Source organism: Rhinopithecus roxellana, chromosome 13, assembly GCF_007565055.1.
Source record: "Rhinopithecus roxellana isolate Shanxi Qingling chromosome 13, ASM756505v1, whole genome shotgun sequence".
NCBI classification, from domain to species: Eukaryota; Metazoa; Chordata; class Mammalia; order Primates; family Cercopithecidae; genus Rhinopithecus; species Rhinopithecus roxellana.
Genome location: NC_044561.1, coordinates 13,446,001 through 13,467,415, shown reverse-complemented (window position 1 = coordinate 13,467,415; position 21,415 = coordinate 13,446,001). Strand labels below are relative to the sequence as shown.

Below are 21,415 nucleotides of genomic sequence, written 5' to 3'. Positions count from 1 at the left end.
ACTAGAAGGAAAGAGAGGGTCTATAAACTGTTCATTTCTGGCCAGGCGCAGTGGCTCATACCTGTAATCCCAACACTTTGGGAGGCTGAAGCAAGCGGATCACTTGAGGTCAGGAGTTCGAGATCAGTCTGGCCAACATGGAGGAACCCCATCTCTACTAAAAATGCAAAAATTAGTTGGGTTTGGTGGCATGCGCCTGTAATCCCAGCTACAAGGGAGGCTGAGGCACAATAATCACTTGTACCCGGGAGGTGGAGGTTGCAGTGAGCCGAGATCATAACACTGCACTCCAGCCTGGGCAACACAACGAGACCTTGTCTCAAAAAATAAAAATAAAATAAAACTGCTAATTTCTCATCTTCAACAGAAGGAAGCCAAAGAATAGTGCCAAAATTTGGACAAATCAGGAAACAGCAGAATAAGCATATTATTTATCATGGCAGTGAGCAGCAGAAGAAATAAAATGGTCTTTCCCAGGAGTGAAAAGATTTGTAACTGTTTGAAGAATGAAATGATGTAAAATGTAATAGTAAAGCTGATTACATGGATTGAGAAAAGTGCTACAAGAAGGCTATAGACACTACAGCATATACCAGACCTTCATCCACTAGAGGGTGCAAGGACAACACCACAGAAGGACCTGAACTACTGATGGGTGACCTGAGGTCAGACGTTGGACAGAAGCAACAGTTTGAAAAAGCTTTGCACAAAGGCTAAAAGTGGGGTTCTAGACAACCTAATAGGAAAAAAAAAAAAAAAGCAATTTCACACTTTCTGTAATTTAAGAGCAAAGCACAAGCATGTTCAATTAAATAAAAGAGGGTCAGAAAGAAACTTATTATAGATTGTGAGATACAGAAGGGTTAACATTTTACTTCTGAACCACTTTAATCCAGTCTCCAGCTGGGAGGTCTTAGAGTTTGGGTGGAAAGATACCAAGTAGGGGAGTGACTGCTAAAAAGTATGGGGTTTCTTGTGTCCGGGCGCAGAAGCTTATGACCGTAATCCCAGCACTTTGGGAGAAGGCGGGTGGAGCGCATGAACTCAGGAGTTCAAGACCAACGTGGGCAACATGGTGAAACCCCATCTCTACCAAAAATACAAAAATTAGCTGGGCATGGAGGCGTACACCTGCAGTCCCAGCTACTCAGGAGGCTGAGATGGGACGATCACTTAAGCCTGGGAGGCGGAGGCTGCAATGAGCAGAGATCACGCCACTGCACTCCAGCCTAGGTGACAAAGTGAGACTCCATCTCAAAAAAATAAAGGTATGAGGTTTCTTTAAGGTTGCATTTTTAAGGACACTAAGTATCAGAATAATGTTTTTCAAACAGGTTGCAATCCATTAGTGGGTCCAGGAAAAATTCAGCAGACATCAGTGTTGGTCACAATCGACAGTTTTTTGAAGGGGACAGAAAATATCACAGGACTTAGAACATGGTTAAGATAGGCAGCATTCGGTAAGACTAATTCTAAGTTATAGTCAACACATACGTTTGTGTGTATACTGGGGCATGACATAAAAGCAACTGCCTCCTTGGGGTCACAGTCTTTTTTTAAGCTCAAAAGCACTAAGCTAGAACCTGAACACCCTTACTATACCCTTCATTCCACTAACTATCCCTGAGGGAAGAAAAGTCATTATCATTTCTTCAACCAAGTCAAATGAGTACTACAGAAGATGCATTTGCTATTGTCCACGGCTCCCAATTTTAAAAAAGCCTTGAGAGTTCATTGCAAAAATCTGACTAAAATAAAGTTCATTTTCTACCTATGAAAAAACTGGTTAGAAAAAAGAAAACAATTTTTGAGGAAAGAAAAGACTTTTTAAGAAAAAAACCCTTAGGTCATTTTAAATTTACCCTCTATATTAAAAGTAAGCCTGCCACTCTGAATTTAAATCTTTACTTGTCTATGTTATATTTGTCACCTCCTTTAATGTTCCCACTTGTTTCTGCTAATCAGTGGGACATATCCACATTGTGTCTTTCAACAGAATTTTAGAAAATTAAAGAAAAAAATGTAGTTTTGAGAAGTCACTGACAAGCATTTCAAACATCAAAGAATGGACCCAGTGTGGTGGTTCACATCTGTAATTCTAGCACTTTGGGAGGCTGAGGTGAGCGGATCACCTGAGGTCAGGAGTTTGAGATCAGCCTGGCCAACATGGCAAAACGCTGTCTCTACTAAAAATAGAAAAGTTAGCCAGGCTTGGTGGCACATGTCTGTAATCCCAGCTACTCAGGAGGCTGAGGCAGAAGAATCACTTGAACCCGGGAGGCGGATGTTGCAGTGAGCCGTGATTGCGCCACTTCATTCCAGACTGGGTGACAGTTTCAAAAAAAAATGACAACATGACATTTTTCTTTGTATTTAAGATAAGAAAAGATAAATTTTAGATCATAAACTATTTTAACAAACAAGATAGAAAACTTGACAGAAATAAGTTATTCAAGGGACTTTCAGGTCATATGAAGACTTCATGCTCCCACATTCTCCGAAGATTCCAGAATATCTTGTCACACCAGCAAAAGAACATTCATATTCAGAGACACTGACAGAAAAATACAAAAGGGAAATACAAGACATGGGGGCTGAAAATCGGGGTTCAAGTCCCATTCTTTACTCACTACCTATGTAAGGAAGACTGGGAGATTCATTTGATAGTCTCTGTGCTTTGGTATTCTTTTATCTATAAAACAGGGATAATAAAGCCCAATCTACCTGGTTGAACTACTGTGAAGATCAAAACTGGATATACACAGGATTGTTTTGTAAACTGTAAAGTACTTAGCAGACATTACTAAAAAAGAAAAGAAAAGGGAAGAAAGAAAGAGAAAGAAAGAAAGAGAGAGAGAGAGAGAAAGAAAGAGAGAGAGAAAGAAAGAGAGAGAGAAAGAGAAAGGAAGGAAGGAAGGAAGGAAGGAAGGAAGGAAGGAAGGAAGGAAGGAAGGAAGGAAGGAAGGAAGGAAGGAAGGAAGAAAGAAGGGAAGGAAGGAAGGGAGAAAGAGAAAGAAGGAAAGAAAGGACTATACTGAGGATACTGCTAATCAACAGCACTACTTTTTTTTTTTTTTTTTTGAGACAGAGTCTTGCTCTGTTACCTAGGCTGGAGTGCAGTGGCACAATCTCAGCTCACTGCAACCTCCAACTCCGGGGTTCAAACAATTCTCCTGCCTCAGCCTCCCGAGTAGCCGGGATTACAGGCATGCACCACCATGCCCAGCTAATTTTTTTGTATTTTTAGTAGAGATGGGGTTTCACCATATTGGCCAGGCTGGTCTCGAACTCCTGACCTTGTGATCCTCCTGCCTTGACCTCCCAAAGTGCTAGAATTACAGGCGTGAGCCACCACGCCTGGCCCTTCAGCACTACTTTCAACACTTAGTTTTGAAAGTATCCCACTGCTGAACTTCCCTTACTTGGTTAGGCCACTCCAATGAAGCAAAACAAATTATCTCTAGTTTGTGTGTATCTGCTCTAATCCTCTTCCCTACCCATCCCCCAAACTGAGTTGACTCTAAAACAATAAAACAAAATTTAGCCAATAACCACTAAGGAGATACAAAATTGATGAAAGAAAAGTAAGCCTTCACTATGGTTGATTAAAGTATAAACCTCTTTTAATCAATTAATTTGTTAAATTAACTAACGTTCTCCAGTTCCCAAGTCTAATAAAGGGATGCTTTTAACAGTCTTAGCCCACCTAAAACTAGTAAACAACTCTCTCCTATTTGCCCCCTAGCCCTTCTTCTATCAGTAGCTGAGTTGTATGCTTACCAAAAATCACTTGTGTTTATTCACCTGCCAGTTTATAGAAGTCATAAGTTCTTATAATTATATAATTAAATGTTATATATATATATATATATGCATCAATGAAATAAATTAGAAAAGTTTCCTTGAAAACAACTCTAATGTGAATGCTTTGTGAAAAACAAGTCAAGACACTGAAAACTTTTGCTCAAATTAGATGTGGGCAGGACAACTGTAAAAGACTGGGCAAGAAGGGGGAATCATACAAATCTAGCTACACAGTTTGACCCAAATTACTCTGAATGTCATTAAGACCTTGTTCCTCTTTAAAACAAACAAATTAGAACTCACAGATGATGCTCTGGGAGCATAGTTTATGCAAAAAATTCAAGTAGTATTTCAATCACATCTATATATAAGGACCTTGACCTCATATCAGGAAACTGAAGAGTAAACATATATTTGTTTAAATTAAAAATGCTCTATATTAAAATAAAAGTATAAAATATTTCCCCACTTCAACCAGTTGTTAAGATTAACTCATGGCCTATTAGTTCTGATCACATTGGTTAAGAAAACACTGACTGTATTTCTTTAATTAGAGAAGGATGGCCATACATCCCAGTTTACCTGGGACTGTTTGAAACTAATTATTGGCATCACTTTTTATTCTCAAAAGTGCCCAAACTTGAATGCTAAAGTTTATATGGTCACCTTATTTATAACAGACATAAAGTTGTTGCACCAAGAACGAGCGAGGGCCAGCCTTAGGACCCCCATCACTTTCCAGAAAACCCCTAAGAGCCATCCTATATAAACAATCTTAGCAAAAACAGGAAGCCTGCTGTGCGGAACAAAGCCCTCTTCTCATCAGATTGCTGCTCTTAAGTTCTTCTTATATAAAAACCCTAGAGCTGATGCACACAAGTATTCTCCCACTTTAAAAATACTGCAAATCCATAAAACATTCCAGCCTTAATCAGGGCCTGGGAACACGCCTAAGCACGTGCACATAAATCACAAATAAACAGTCAACTAGGAATCTAAACCACTACATGGTATCATCAATCTAAAATCCTGCCTGGCTTTATTTATTTATTCATTTATTTTTGAGACAGGGTCTTGTTCTGTCGCCCAGGCAGGAGTGCAGTGGCACAATCATAGCTCACCGCAGCCTCAATCTCCCAGGCTCAAGCGATCCTCCCACTTCAGCCTCCCAAGTAGCTGGGACTACAGGCACACACTACCACACTCGGCTGATTTTTTTTATTTTTAGTAAAGACAAGGTCTTGCTATGTTGCCCAGGCTGGTCTCCAACTCCTGGGCTCAAACAATCCTCCTGTCTTGGCCTCCCAAAGTGTTGGGATTAGAGATATAAGCCACTGCACTTGGTCCTGCATGGCCTTAGATAAAATTTCTCACTTTTCTGAACTAGTTTTCACTTATGTAAAACTGGAACAGTGTTTGTCTCCTCCACTTCCACAGAGAAACGACGTTAGCAAGAATAGTGAAATGCTCAGAGTGCTTTCTAAAAGCAATGGATTGTCATCCCATAAAGCTTCTTAACAGATCGGGAAAGAAGGCTGAGGTCACCGTGCATAAACATGCAAGAGATGGCAGCTGGTTTTCCCTACTCCTTTCCTTCAGGTTTTTAACTCAAATGTGCTATAGGGACTGTATATAACATGATAAAAGAATCACTAAAAAAGTAAAATGCTGGTGGTACACTTGGTGCTAACAAACTTAGTAGTAATAATCTTTAGTCAGGAGTCACGGACTTCTACGTCTGTAGTTGAGCTTGAAGAAGTCTATGAAGCCCCCACATTATTTTGTAATAATGTAAATGAGTGAATGGGCACATTCACATATGACCACATTTTCCTCTGGTCAATAAATAATTCTCCAGTACAGAGAAAAGGACCCTCAGACAGAAGACAAATTTCAGTTCTTATTCAGCCACTTACTTGAATTGTTGCCTTGGATAAGTCACTTTACCTCTGTGTGCTTCAATTTCCTTATCTTTCCAAAGGGAATATTTGCCTTATCGACTTCAAAAGGGGTGTTTGGAAGAATAAGATGAGAAAACACCATGAAAGTGGTCCACAACAATCAAAAAAAAAAAAAAAACTCTTTTAACATCACCATTCAGCCACTGATAAGAATCTTGTCTGCAGATGGTTCTGACCTATTGAGAAAGGAACAGTGAAAGAATAAGGAAAGCAAACAGGCCGGCGGGTGGCACACCTGTGACCCCAGCTACTCAGGAGGCTGAGGTGGGACGATCACTTGCACCCCGGGGGTCAAAGCTGCAGTGAGCCATGTTCATGCCACTGCACTCCAGTGTGGGTGACAGAGCAAGACCCTTTTGGTTTTGGTCTCAAACAGCAAACCAAACCAAACCAAAACAACAACAACCAAAAAAAGGGAAAGCAAATAAAGGCACAATTAAAATTCACCTTCACCCCATTCCCCAGTTCCTTGATTTGCTGAGCCAAAACCACGCTGAGGAGACGTAAAGATCACAAGTTCCATTTCCGCCAGCTCAGCCTGTTCAGCGACCAGTGTTTCATGCTGATAAATGCCTCTCAAATCTCAAAACACAAAGTAAGAGTTCACAAGGTTAGGCGCATTAATTAGCAGTACTCATTTGGATTCTGTATTCATCAAATACAACAAGCAGCTATTCAATATTTGCCTATTTGCACACTCTAAGATCTCTAATTCAAAGATCCAACCAGAGTACAAAATAAAGCCCATGAAAATAAACTAAAATAAACCTGTCACCATCAGAATGTGCCTCAAAGTAAATTAGCAGCTTTAAACCATGGCAAAGGGCTGTAACAGGCCTGCAGCAGAGATAGCATGAGTAATGAATGTGCAGGTTACAGAAGTGGGCCCCTGCTGCAAAACAAAGAAAAAATAAAGTAGGTACAATCAAACAGACTACTTTTTTAGGCTTTAATAAATTCCTATTAACTCTTTTTGCTTAGCTCCTTATTGATCTGTAATCCCCACAAGAAGAATACAGTTCCCTTTCAGTCTTCTAAACTCAGACTTTACATCAATTAGCTTTACCTTCCTAAATCCAGAATAAGCAACATTTTATAAATAATAAAGTAACTGCATTAGTTTGCAAGACTAGATTAAGAGACTAACCATGACCCCTTTATTACATGTCCTAGGTGAAAAGTACAGGATGAAACAGAAACTGTCACTACCTTTAAAGCAGCCCATAGGACTGCAGTTCTCAAGCGCACTACATAGCAGAATCACCTTTGGGATTTATAAACATTTGAATGGGTAAGCCCAACCTTAACTTACCCAATCAGAATCTCCGTAGGGTGGATCTCCAGGTATGAGAATTTTTTCTGATATATGAGTAAGATATAAAAGTACTATCAAAGGGCATAAGTTTCCCAGCTTAGAGAAGCTCTAGCACAGACACAAACCAGAAAGAAAAACAAATAAATCTTTATATTTTCTTTAGATTTGGGATAAATGGCCCTATCTTTTACCAAAAGCTTCCATCTTCAATATCAACAGTGATAAACTCAGTGGGGGATGAACACAGAGATAACAACACTTCTTCTCTCCATGCCCTATCTGGGGCCAATCTGACATCAACTCAGCACCAAAAGTGCAAGAATTGGACAAATACTCTCAAATCTGAAAGGCCTGCAAATAGGTGACTACTGATTATCAACCATCCTAGTTTTTGTTTTCTTGTAGTTGTTGTTTTTGTTTGTTTTTTGTCTTGTTTTTGAGACAAATTCTCACTCTGTCACTCAGGCTGGAATGCAATGGCGCAGTCTCAGCTCACTGCAACCTCCGCCTCCCCAGTTCAAGCAATTCTCCTGCCTTAACCTCCTGAGTAGCCAGACTACAGGTGTGCACCACCACGACTGGCTAATTTTTGTATTTTTAGTAGAGACGGGGTTTCACTATGCTGGCCAGGCTGGTCTCGAACTCCTGACCTCATGATCCACCCACCTTGGCCTCCCAAAGTGCTGGGATTACAGGTGTGAGCCACCGCACTCAGCCGAGCATCCTAGTTTTTAAGATCCGCTTCAGGAGCTCTGATGAGATTCAGTGAACTTCTGGAAAGGACACTATGAACTCTTTCGTTTAGCACTATAACTCGTATCCCTTGGACAAGTAGAACAATGGTGGGTTTTTTTTTTGACAACCCTGTAAGGAATAATGGCATTCCAAGATATTTCCAGGAGCTACCCTTTCAAATCTCCTGAAGAACGTCAATATCTCCAAACAGCAAGGAGACAAATTTCTTTTGGAGGCAAGGTGATTTAAGCCACACCATTTCTCTAAGAGGAAGCCTTACCTGTTCTTCTATCCTAGCTCTGCTTCAACGTCATGTGCTCAAGTCTTCAAACAGCAAAAAGATAGGGAAGGCATTTTATACACTTGCCTAAACCATACTGAGGGTGTCTCGTAGGAAGCAGTTCTGCTCTGACCCATAACAGGGCCTGGGCTTTTCCAGTCATCCTCCCATCTAACAAAGAAAGGCGGCAGAAACTTCACTTTCTTAAGCAAGCCTTCCCTGATTAAAACCATAAGGCTGAATTCCCCCAGGGAGGAGAATGGAATTTTCTTGCTATAGATCATTACAAGGACTCAACAACTCTGTGCAGGCAGGGGCTAACTGGCAGGTAATAAAGAGACAAGTCCAGCATTCAGAATTATGAGGCATTGAGAAAACCAGGTCAAAAAATTATTATGTAGCGTGGAGAAGAAAATACAAAAGCAATCGTGACTGTGCTTGAGTAATTATTTTCTCTTATAATATCCACAATCTTAATAACATAATACTTATAGAATTTTAAAATATGCTTAATTTACATCTGTAAAAGTACATTCATTGCTGAAACAAGCCACATTCCCTTCCAAAGTAAGTAATTTCAGGAAATGTTCTCTATCATAGCAACCCTTTGATGAAACACACCACACACATACATCATCTGAGTTACAAATAGCAGACACCAACCTGGCTGTCCCGCGCTGGGAATCCATGATAACCTGGAGTCAGAGGCTCGTTCTATGAGAAAGACAAGAAAAATATCAAACTATGAGATGAAAGAAAATGTTAAGAATAATCAAAATCATCCAAACTGATAAATATAAATTTCTGCCCTGGTTCCTAAAATGTTCCATTAACTGTATTCCACCCTACCTAAGTGTATATATCTCCTCATTAAGCCTCTACACTGGCAAAAACAAAAAACAGTATTTGCTTAGGAGCACTATTCAGAAAAACTATTTTCCTCCTTATACAGCTACATCTGTTTCCTTTCCAGTATATCTTAGGCAGGGTGCTGCTGAGACTGGGGTCAGAGTAATTCCTAACTTCATCATACACTGTGGGACTTCAGCATCCCCAGTCCCAACTCACAGTAAGCCACTAGCACCCCTAAACACTAGGATAACTAAAAACTTGTTGGTTTATTTCCAAATGTCCTCTGGATGGAAAGTGGACAAGTACCAACCCTGCTGAGAACTGCCTCTTGACCCAGAAAAGTTCTAGGTCCTCGTCTCTATCAACCTGTTTCCCCTCAGTTTTTACTTTTGTATTTATTTATTTTTTGTTTTATCCCCTCAGTTCTCTTAAATCTGGATGAAATTCAACCTCTGTTCAAGACTTTCTCTACTACTCTATATCATCCTATGGACTTAAGTGACTCCTCTTAATATTTAATATTTAATTAGCTTACTTGTGCAGCTTACTTTTTACGTTATTTATGATTCTAATTAATCTTATTTTTTAAAGGTATATCATGTTGAGTGTCTGTCTCTTCTTCACTTTAAACCACTAAATCAAGATCCTTGAGGGCAAGGATGATAGCTAATAAAAGCTATGCAAACCCTAATTTAGTATAGGGTCATATAACATGAACACTCATTTCCAGCTTATTTGATCCATTCAATCATTCAGTTAACATATACTAATATTAAAATTTTCCAAGCACTGTTAGTTGACTGATGGAGTAAAGAAGATGAATAAAAACAAGGCCCTTGCTTTCAAGGGAACTTTTAAATGAGGGAAGATACACGTGCACACAAAGGAGTAAATGAGAACATACAGTGCTTTTGTAATTTTCAAAGTGCTCAACATCGTTACTTAGATATTCATCCTTTTCTTCCAATCATTTGTACTTTCATTCCTACTAGCAGAACAGCGTAAAAGAAATTTTCATTGATAGGACTTTTGAATACAACAATAGAGTAAACTTTCCACTAATTGGTAGGTTGACTATTCAGATATTTGATAGTCAAAAGCATGAAAGTCCGAAGACAACTTAAGCTCACTGCAGAGACCCTGTGTCTTGTTCATCATGATGTCCCTGAGATCTAGCACAGTATCTAACACACGTAGACACCTAAAAGAATGTGTAAATAAATACATGGAGCTAAATAACCAGAAAAATGTGTAGGAATTCAGTCACTGAGGCAATCATAGACAATCCAAGTTCTCTTTATCTATTCCTATGAACCTATTTTGGACATTTTAATATTTACAGTCTCCTCAAAGAAAGCACATTAGACACTGAGGATAACTGCCTTTAAAAAAAATCATGGGTACCAAAACAATCTTGTAAAAGAAGAAAAAAGTGGAAGGACTCCCACTTCCTGATGCCACAGTTTACTACAAAGCAACAATAATCAAGGGAGTGTAATACTAACATAAGGATACACACATAAACCAACAGAATACAACTGAGAGTCCAGAAACATGCCCTTACAGTTATGTGTCATCAAAGGGAAAAGGACAGTCTTTTCAACAAACGACACTAAGACAACTGGACATCCACATGGTAAAAGAATGAAGTTGGAACCCCACCCCACACTATAAACAATATTAACTCAAAACAGAACATATTTAAAACCATAAAACTCTTAAAAAAAAAAAAAAGATAAAAGCTAATCTTCATGACCTTTGATTAGACAACAGTTTCTTCAATGTGACACCAAAAGCACAACCGACAAAGGAAAACAAATAAATTAGACTTCATCAAAATGTAAAACTTTTGGCTGAGTGCAGTGGTTCATGCCTGTAATCCCAGCACTTTGGGAGACCAAAGGAGAAACGCTTGAGGCCAGGAGTTTAAGACCAGCCTGGGTAACACAGTGAAACCCATCTCTACAAAAAATTTCAAAAAATAGCTGGATATGGTGGCACACACCTGCAGTCCTAGCTATTCAGGAGGCTGAGACAGGAAGATCGCCTCAGCCTGGGAGTTTGAGGCTTCAGTAAGCTATGATCACACCACTGCACTCTAGCCTGGGACAACAGAGCAAGCACACTTTCTTAAAAAAAAATTTTTTTTTTTTTTAAAGATTGGGTGCAGTGACTTACACACCTGTAATCCCAGCACTTTAGGAAAACAAGGTGAGAGGGTCTCTTGAGCCCAGTTCAAGACCAGCCTGGGCAACTTAGTGAGACCCCACTTCTACAAAAAAAAAAAAAAACTATTTAAATTATGTTTTGTGCTTCAAAGAATACCATCAAGAAAATAAAAAGATAACCCACAGAATGGGAGAAAATATTTGCAAGTCATATGTTTGATAAGGAATGCGTATCCCAAATACATAAAGAACTCTTAAAACTCAAGAACAAAAGGACGAATAACTTAAAAATTGGCAAAATATTTGAACAGACAGTTCTCCAAAAGAGATGTGCAAATGGCCAGTAAGTACATGGAGATGCTCAATATCATAAGTCATTATGCAAATCAAAACCACATTGAGATAAAACTCACACTCATCAGAATGGTTATAATCAAAAAGACAGACAACAATAAGTATTGTCATAGATGCGGAGAAATCAGAATTCTTCCACACTGCGGGTGGGAATGTAAAATGGTACAGCTGCTCTGGAAACAGCTGGATAGTCCTTCTATTAAACATAGAGTTATATGACCGAGCAATTCCACACCTGTGTATATAACTAAGAAAACTGAAAACATATGTCCACACAAAATAATACACATGAATATTCATAGCAGCATTACTTCATAATAACCAAACAGCAGGAAAAAAACAAATATCCGTTGATTGATGAATGGATAAATGAAATATGGTACATCTATAGTGGAATATTATTCAGTAATTTTAAAAATAAAGTACAGATACAACACAGATGAATACTGAAAACACCATGCTTGAAAACAGACACAAAAGGCCACAAATGATATAATTCAATTCGTTTGAAATGTCAAGAATAGGCAGATTCATAGAGACAGAAAATATATTAGTGGTTCCAGGGACTAGCGGGAAGAAACGAGCAGTGACTGGTAACGGCTACGAGGTTTATCTGGGGGGAGATGACAATGTTCTGGAATTAGATATTAGTGATGGATGCACACATCCATTATTATACTAAAAACCACCGAAACACTAAAAGCACTTCATAAAGGTGAGATTTATGGTCTGTGAATTATATCTCATTAAATTATTTAAAAATAATAATAGTTATAGGCAATGTTGGCTATTTTTCATACTGATTTTTATAGGGGAAACATGCAGTTTAGATTTTAACAAAAGAACAAGGCTCCTTCCGAAATGCACAAGTGCCTTTTATTTGTTCTGGATTCTACAAATTTACTTCCACACACCATTCTCTACAAATTTTAACAATGATGATGATAACCCCCCAATACTGAGCACCTAATCAGTACAGTTCCAGGATGGAGGGGAAGAGGAAGAGATAGAGGCAAAGAGAATGAGCTAATATAGCAGTATACAAAAATACATTTCCTATCACTGGGAAAACTAACTGAGAGAAGGTAAGTAACTGGCCCGATAACACATAGATATTAAATGGGAAAGTCAAACTGCCAACCTGTGTCTGCTGGACTACAAAGCCATTATTCTTTCCATTTTTCCAGGTCTCATCCCTTCTAATCATTCCACATTATCCCCTTACAAGAAACATTTCATGATTGTCTAAGAAGGGCATTAAGAAAGTAATCAAAAATCCCAAAAGCATATTAACAGAAATTCATCACTCCCAGAGGACATCCCACATATGAACCATATTCCATGAAATCCTGGAGTTCAACAATGCAAAAACAAAAACAAAAACAAAACAAACAAAAAAAAAGTCCTATAAGGAAAAGATCACATTTGTATAAGCCAGTATTGTCAAAAACTTCAATAGAAAAGTTGGTCCTAACAGGTTGCACAGAGATGTGTCAGAGGAAATGGATTTACTCCTCCACCTGCCTTAGCAAAGCATTACTCTTCTTTATTTCCTACCTCTCAGATTAAGGCTATTTGGAACTCTCAAGCCCTCCTTGCACATACCCGTCTCTTACACATGCATTAATTTTGCATGATTTTGAATTTTACAGAATGGATCCTATTGCAGGTATTCTTTAGTAATTTGGCATTTTTGCTCGATACTATGTATCAAAGCAAAGATTCATCTCCACTAGTGCACACAACAATTTTACTATGATTGCCATTTAGTATTCTCTTATAAACTATAAACATGTCAAATAAATTACTTATCTTTCCTATTTTCCTGTTAATGGATAATTGAACTGTTTCCAGTTATAGTTTTTCTGCTCACACCATGCTGCCTATGAACATTCGTTTAGATTTGAGATACCATGTTTCACTTACGAGATTAGCAAAAATGGAAACACCATAAATAGGCAAAAAGATGAGTCAATGGATACTCTCACACCTAACAGTAGGAATATAAGTATACTGGGACCCTGTTATGGAAAGTAATTTAACAGTACTATCAAAATATTGAATGCATATACCTTCTTGTAACTTCACATCTCTATCTGGACAAAGAAGCATGTGCAAAGATTTTCAAAACAATGTTGTTTGCCATAGTGAAAAACAAGAAAAAACCTCAGTTTCCATTAATAACAAGGTAATAGTGTTATCAATTATTGCAAAATTTCAACATTCCACCTGCACGAGTTTTAAAACAAGGTAAAATCTTTATGAATGACCTCAGGTCATATTAAATGACAGTAGAACAGAACGCTCAAGCAGAAATGGCTAGTTACACAGAAGGCTCAGGCAGGAGGATCACTCAAGCCCTGGAGTTTGAGACTAGCCTGGGCAACACAGCGACATCCCATCTCTTTAAAAAAAAAAAACGGTAACTAAAGGCATAGAAAAGATAAAGGAGGATGTATAACAATCTTCTAATAGTGGTTACCTCCAGGGAGAAGAGTAAGACTTGGGGAAGGCTGAAAGGGCATGTTTTACCCAAATTTTATATTGTGTAAAATTCACATATGACTTAGAATAAAGCTGTTGTCAGTGTTTCTTAATGTTTTATAACTTATAAAACCAACTATATATCTCACTTAGTCCTCACAATGTATAAAACAAGTTTTATAAATGTCATTTTACAGATGACAAAACTGAAATTCAGTTTAAGTGATTTGCTCATTATCAAATGACTAATGGCAGTGGCTGAAATGACTCCAAACTTAGGTCTTGATTCTACACCCAACACTTCTACTACTTCATGACAACTATTAGGCTGGTGCAAAATTAAAGTAATGGTAAAAACCGCAATTATTTTGTGCCAGCCTAATAGTGGAAAAGATTTGCCTGGTTTGGTCAGGGATGATATCATTATCTAATGATACGCAAGTCTGAGTGCTTAATCAGCATAAAAACAATAACTGGCATTTAAAGCAGAGATAGAATTACAAGGAAATCTACTGGAACAAAAGAGATGGAAATCAGATGTGTTAAAAGTCCAAAAAGAAAAGGTTTTAGTAGCGATATGTCTATAAGCAAGCATTACTGGCCTACTAAGTTAAGAATGGAAGAAACTGACTCTGTCTTGGCAGAGACTGCTCAAAAATAAAACTACATACATAAGAAACAAAATACCAATCATAAGAATCTTTATTAACTAAGAGGTCAGCAATTAAAACCATTTAGAAGCTTCTGGTTAGTGGACATGTGACAGTGCAACAGAAAAATCCTTAAGTAACTATCAAAAAAAACACCAACTGCTGGCCAGGCGCAGTGGCTCACGCCTATAATCCCAGCACTTTGGGAGGCCAAGGTGGACGGATCATGAGGTCAGGAGATAGAGAATATCCTGGCTAACACAGTGAAATCCCGTCTCTACCAAAACCACAAAAAATTAGACGGGTGTGGTGGCGGGTGCCTGTAGTCCCAGCTACTCGGGAGGCTGAGGCAGGAGAATGGCATGAACCCAGGAGGCAGAGTTTGGAGTGAGCCAAAATCGCACCACTGCACTCCAGCCTGGGCGACAGAGCAAGACTCTATCTCCAAAAAAAAAAAAAAAAAAAACCCAATTGCCAATGGACTGTGAATGTTAATGTACAGTGGATACTGAGAGAAGTGATACACAGCAAGAAAAATAGCATCTGACTTTTATACTCTTCTTTGACTGCTTAGATGTTCCTATATGCACCTACATCTGCAAAATCTCTTTAAGCAGAAGAATTCTTCATTTATTCAGTAAGAGTGGATTGAACAACTGCTTTGAGAAACATAGTGCTGGTATTCTTGTCCTTGAGGAGTTCAGAGAGTCTCAAACTCCTGGCCTCAAGTGATCCTCCTGCCTCGGCCTCCCAAAGTGCTGGGATTATGGGAATGAGCCAGTGTGCTCAGCCTCAAGAAGAGAAATTGCTAAGTGACCACAGGGTGTCATTCTGCTTCCAAACCATAAGAGTTCAAAATAGCTAGAGATAAGATGAAGACTTATAAGTGATACAAATCTGATAGTATCTAACAACATGGTCCCAACATGAGGTCCAACTGTTAACTAGTAAACTAAGCTTTCACTACACAAAAACTCATTCTACCCCCACATCAAGACAAGACAATCAATGATAGTTCTTTGTTACATTCACTACTCCCTCCATATTTACTGCCCCCCCCCCCCGCTTTTTTTTTCCAATTAAAAATGACCTGGTATAAGCAGCATGTTTCATGGTAAAATCTGACACAGGGAATTTACTGGGTTCTCGAAGATTATCTTTGAAACACACTACGGTTTCTTCACTAGTGGTCACAGGTGTCTAAGAAATAACCAATCAAACCCCTTTTCTTTACAGGTGAGGAAGCTGAGACTTAGAGAAGTGCCTTGTCCACAGCCATTCAAACTAGGTAGATATGAAAGAGAACCCAGAATTTAGAACTCCTGACCCTCAAATCATATAACACCTCAGACTACTAGTTATATTATAGAAATATGTAACTGCTTTCATCATGCCATCATGCAATAGAAAGGTTGGGCTGAACCTTACAGATTCAAATTCTGGCTGGGTCAGATTCAAATTCTGGCTGGGTCACTTTCTAACTATGCGACTCTAGTCAAAATCCTTAATATCTCTGACCCTAAATTGTGTCAGCTGTGTAACAGATAATATCTACCACATAAAGTTGTGACATTAAGTGAGATGATCAGGTGAGGCTTATCTGGCACAATATTTAACATACTGGAGAAGCTCAAAAAGAATTCCTTCCCAACACCTATGTCTATCCGTTGCAAATTATATAGTCTATGGGAATAAATCCCACGAAGTAGCACATTTCCAAATAACCAACCTTTAATTTTCTTAGCTTACTCTACCTACATCAGTTCTTTAGGAATATGTGCCAAATGGCCATTCTGCCTCACTGTAAGGTGTTCAAAACCTAGTGATATTGTAAACTGATTCTAGTATTCAAGGACAGAATGAATGAGAATAGCTCTAAAGTGACCAAAGAAACTCTGCCTTTTGTGACATATACAGTAAAGGCCACATGACAATACTTTGGTCAGCAACAGATTGCATAAACAACAGTAGTCCCAAAAGACTATAATGAAGTTGGTCAGGCAATGGCTCACACCTGTAATCTCAGCACTCTGGGAGGCTGAGGAGGGAGGATCACCTGAGGTCAGGAGTTTGAGATGAGCCTGGCCAACATGGCGAAACCCCATCTCTACTAAAAATACAAAATTTGTCGGGTGTGGTGATGAGTGCCTGTAATCCCAGTTACTCAGGAGGCTGGGGGCACTAGAATCGCTTGAACCCAGGAGGTGGAGGTTGCAGTGAGCCGAGATCACACCACTGCACTCCAGCCTAGGCAACAGAGCAAAACTCTTTCCCAAAAACTCCTATTGCAGTGACATCATAACTGTCATAGCACAAAACATTACTTATGTGTTTGTGTGATGCTGGCATAAACAAGTCTACTGTGCTGCCAGTCATATAAAAGTCTAGCACATATAATGTACAGTTCACAGTGCTTGATAAAGATAGTAAGTGATTATTTTAGTGGTTTATGTATTTACTATATCATACTTTTTTCATTAGAGTGTGCTCCTTCTACTTATTAAAAAAAAAAAGTTAACTGTAAAATAGCCTCAGGGAGGTCCTTCCTGAGGTGTTCCAGCACATGGCATTGTTGTCACAGAAAATGACAACTCCATGTGTGTTACTGGCCCTTACTACCTTCCAGTGGGAAGGATGTGGAAGTGGAAAGCATATTGATGATCCTGTCCCTGTGGAAGCCTAGGCTGATGTGTGTGTTTACGTCTTAGCTTTCAACAAAAAAAAGTTTAGAAAGTTAAAAAAAAAAAAAATTAAAAATCGTAAAAACCTTATAGAATAAGGATACAAAGAAAATATTTTTGTACAGCTGTATAATGTGTTTGTATTTTAAGATAAGTGTTATTACAAAAGAATCAAAAAGTTAAAATTTTTTTTAAAGTTTATAAAGTAAAAAAGTTATAGTACACTAAGGCAAATTTGTTGTTAAAGAAAAATAATTTTGTACAAATTTAGTGCAGCCTAAGTGTACAGTGTTGATAAAGTCATCAGTAGTGTAGAGTAATGCACATCCACTCACCACTCACTCACTGACTCATCCACAGCAACTTCCAATCCTGGAGGCTGCATTCATAAGTGTCCTATACCTGTGTATCATTTTTATCTTTTACACTGTATTTCTGCTGTACCTTTTCCATGTTTAGATACATTGTGTTACAATTGCCTAAAGTATTCAGTACAGCCACATGCTGCACAGACATGCAGCCTCAGAACAAAAGGCCGTATCATACAGCCCAGGTATGACAACGTATGCTTCATACAGCTAGATAGTCCATTCTGCTGTCACCAATTCCTGTTTGGCTAACACCCTCAGTTCTTTCAATTTCCTTTACAAATTCACTTTCTTCTCGCATTTAAAAAAATAAAATAAAATTCAATCATGACAAAATTGTATTTTGAAGAACATAAATAAGAAATAAAATTCTGGCCAGGCACAGTGACTCACTCCTGTAATCTCAGCACTTTGGGAAGACAAGGTGGGAAGACTGCTTGAGCTCAAGAGGTTGAGACCAGTCTGGGCAACCCAAGGAGACCCTGGGTCTATAAGAAATATTAAAAATTAGCCAGGTGTGGTGGCGCACACCTGTGGTCCCAGCTACTTGACAGGCTGAAGTGGGAGGATGGCTTGAGTCCAGGAGGTGGAAGCTGCAGTGGGCTGAGATTGTACCACGGCTTTCTAGCCTGGACAACAGAGCAAGACTGTCTCAAAAAAATTTTTTAATTAAAATTTAAAAAAATAAAGTTCCCCGTTAATCTTATCTTTTCTGGTGCTGAGGTTTAAGATTATACTATAAATATTCTTTAGCAGTTTCCTTTTTTTTAAATTGTGGTTAAATATACATGAAGTTACCATTTTAGCCATTTTTCATTATACAATTCTATAGCATTAAGTAGATTTATATCGTTGTGCAACCACCACCATCCATCTCCAGAACTTTCTGATCTTCCCCAACTGAAAGGCTGCACCCAATAAATACTAACTCCCCATTCCTCTCTCCCTCCATTCGCTGCCAACCAGCATTCTACTTTGTGTCTCCATCAATGTGACTCCAACTTTAAGTACCTCACATGAGTAGAGTCAAACAATATTTGTTTGTGCCGTGACATCATCTCAGCTCACTGCACTTATCTCACTTAACATATATTTATGGTTCATCCATATTGTAGCATGTGTCAGAATTTCTTTCTGAGTCCAAATAATATTATGGTGTTAAAATTATATGAAAACACAATTTTATGTGCATAGCACTGTATGGCAGCCTACAATATGTAGTACGTAAAAATCACAGTTTGTCCATCCATTCACCTGTCAATGGACACTTGGGTTGCCTCTACCTTTTAACTATTGTGAATAAAGCTGCTATGAATATGAGTGTATAAATATCTATTCAAGCCCCTGCCTTCAATGCTTTTGGGTAAACATTCAGAAGCAGGACTGCTGGATCACTGGTAATTCTATGGTGCTTGCACAGTGACAATATTGAATTTTTTAAGGGACTGCCATACTGTTTTCCAAAGCACTGAACCATTTTAAATTTCCACCGGCAAAGCACAAGAGTTTCAATCTCTCCATATTCTTAAACTTGCTACTGTGTGTGTATGTTCATCTTAATGAGTGTGAAGTGTTATCTCATTGTTTTGATTTATATTTCCTTTACAGCTTAGTGATGTTGAGCATCTTTTCATGTGCTTATTGACCATTTGTACACCTTCTTTGGAGAAATGTGTATTCAAGTCCCCTGCCCATTTTATAATTGGGCCATTTGCTTTTTTGTTGTTGAGTTGTAAAAGTTCTTCATATATTTCGGATATTAATCCCTTATCAGATATATTTTTGCAAATATTTTCTTCCATTAGTGGGTAGCCTTTTCACTCTGTTAATAGCGTCCTTTGATGCATAAAAGTTTTTAATTTTGATAAAGTCTAACATCTGTTTTTTCTTTTTTGCCTGTGATTTTGGTGTCATGTCTAAGAATCCACCGCCAAATCCAAGGTCATGAGGATTTACTCTGTTTTCTTCTAGGAGTTTTATAGTTTTAGCTCTTATGCTTAGGTCTTTGATCCATTTTGAGTTAATTTTGGTACTGACGTAAGGTCCAACTTCATTTTTTTTTTTTGGCATGTGTCTTACTTATTTTTGAGGTTCCTTAGATCTCTGTCCATTTGCCATCTTCCTCCTGTTTTCTGAGGATTTAGAATTAAACATCCATTCCATCTATATGCTGGTTATCAATTAATTGATTATCAGCTCCAAATTTACCCTTTTTGCCCGCTGTGTGAAAATGAACCTGGGCCCTTTAAATATTTTTCCTTTGCCAGCATGCATAATGTCAAGCTTTATCCACAGAGGACACAGGAGATACATTGTAGGAATAAAGCATTTCGCTTCCAGGTCCCATTGTGCTTGCCTAGCAGGTTCCTATAGGATAAGCAGTTTCCCTCCATCCTAGCTCCTACAATGGACAGCAGCCAGCAGCTAGTAGCTTCCCTCAGTAGCCCTTTTCATGCTGTCATATGGCAAAGTGCCTCTGGTGAAACAACTCCTTGTGAAGAGCTTTCCCCAAGTATCCTAGAGGGTAGTTTTTGGCAACTTCAAAAGGACAGATTTCCAGCAAGTTCTGCTGGTAAAGGTCCATAGGGACTTACTTCTCTGCCATTCTGAGAGTCAAAGTCATGCCTTCTCCAACAAAGCCCCTCGGATTTCAGTCCCTCAGCCAGGGAGTGTTTGGTGGTATTGAGGGAGATGGCTCTTTGGGTATGATATTTCAGTCCCAGGCTAGCTGCTATTATACTAATTCTATTTTATCACACACCAATCATATTATTACATTATATCTGCTATTTTAGATACAGCAGATCTATATCTGCTGTTATTTAGTTTTCTTCCTACAAGCCAATTTCTCATTACTTCAATCTCCTCTTATGGTAAATAATTCTTTTTTTTTTTTTTTTTTTTTTTTTTTTTTTTTGAGATGCAGTCTCGCTCTGTCACCCAGGCTGGAGTGCAGTGGGGTGATCTTGACTCACTGCAAGCTCTGCCTCCTGGGTTCATGCCATTCTCCCGCCTCAGCCTCCCAGGTAGCTGGGATTACAGGTGCGTGTCACTAGGCACAGCTCATTTTTTTGTATTTTTAGTAGAGACAGGGTTTCACCGTGTTAGCCAGGATTGTCTCGAGCTCCTGACCTCGTGATCCGCCCGCCTTGGCCTCCCAAATTGCTGGGATCACCGTGCCCGGCCCTCTTTTTTTTTTTTTTGAGACAGAGTTTTGCTCACTGCCCAGGATGGAATGCAGTGGCGTGATCTTGGCTCACTGCAACCTCCACCTCCTGGGTTCAAGTGATTCTTCTGCCTCAGTCTCCTGAGTAGCTGGGATTACAGGCATGTGCCACCATACCCAGCTAATGTTGTATTTTTAGTGGAGACGGGGTTTCTCCATGTTGGTCAGGCTGGTCTCAGATTCCCGACCTCAGGTGATCCGCCTGCCTCGGCCTCCCAAAGTGCTGGGATTACAGGCATGAGCCACCAGGCCAAAAACTGTCAAACAAGCAGCAAAGTTGAATGAATGTCCCAGGAAGCACGCACATGCCCCCGCCTCCGGCTAGATTCCATCTGGCTTTCTCTCAGCTTATTGCCCTGTGGTCACTAAGGCAGAAAGACCCTAAACATATTTCCTTCTGAGGACATTCAGGGTGGAATTCAGTCAGAACACACCTTCTCCCTCCTACAACTCACATCCTTCATGCGTGCCCCATGCCCTAATGCCTTTCTTTCCTTCTTTCTTTCTTTCCTTCTCTTTCTTTCTTTCTTTCTTTTC

General features: G+C 39.0%; 1 protein-coding gene across 14 annotated transcripts in view; it reads right to left on the bottom strand.

The window, feature by feature from the left end:
- The window catches only part of RBFOX2 (RNA binding fox-1 homolog 2), a 300,698-nt gene that overhangs the window by 197,909 nt on the left and 81,374 nt on the right, over nt 1–21,415 (bottom strand). For all 14 annotated transcript variants that reach the window (XM_030914834.1, XM_030914835.1, XM_030914837.1 and 11 more), the window contains exon 2: nt 8,759–8,809. In XM_030914834.1, coding sequence (XP_030770694.1) covers nt 8,759–8,809 — 51 coding nt within the window. The remainder of the gene's footprint in view (nt 1–8,758; nt 8,810–21,415) is intronic.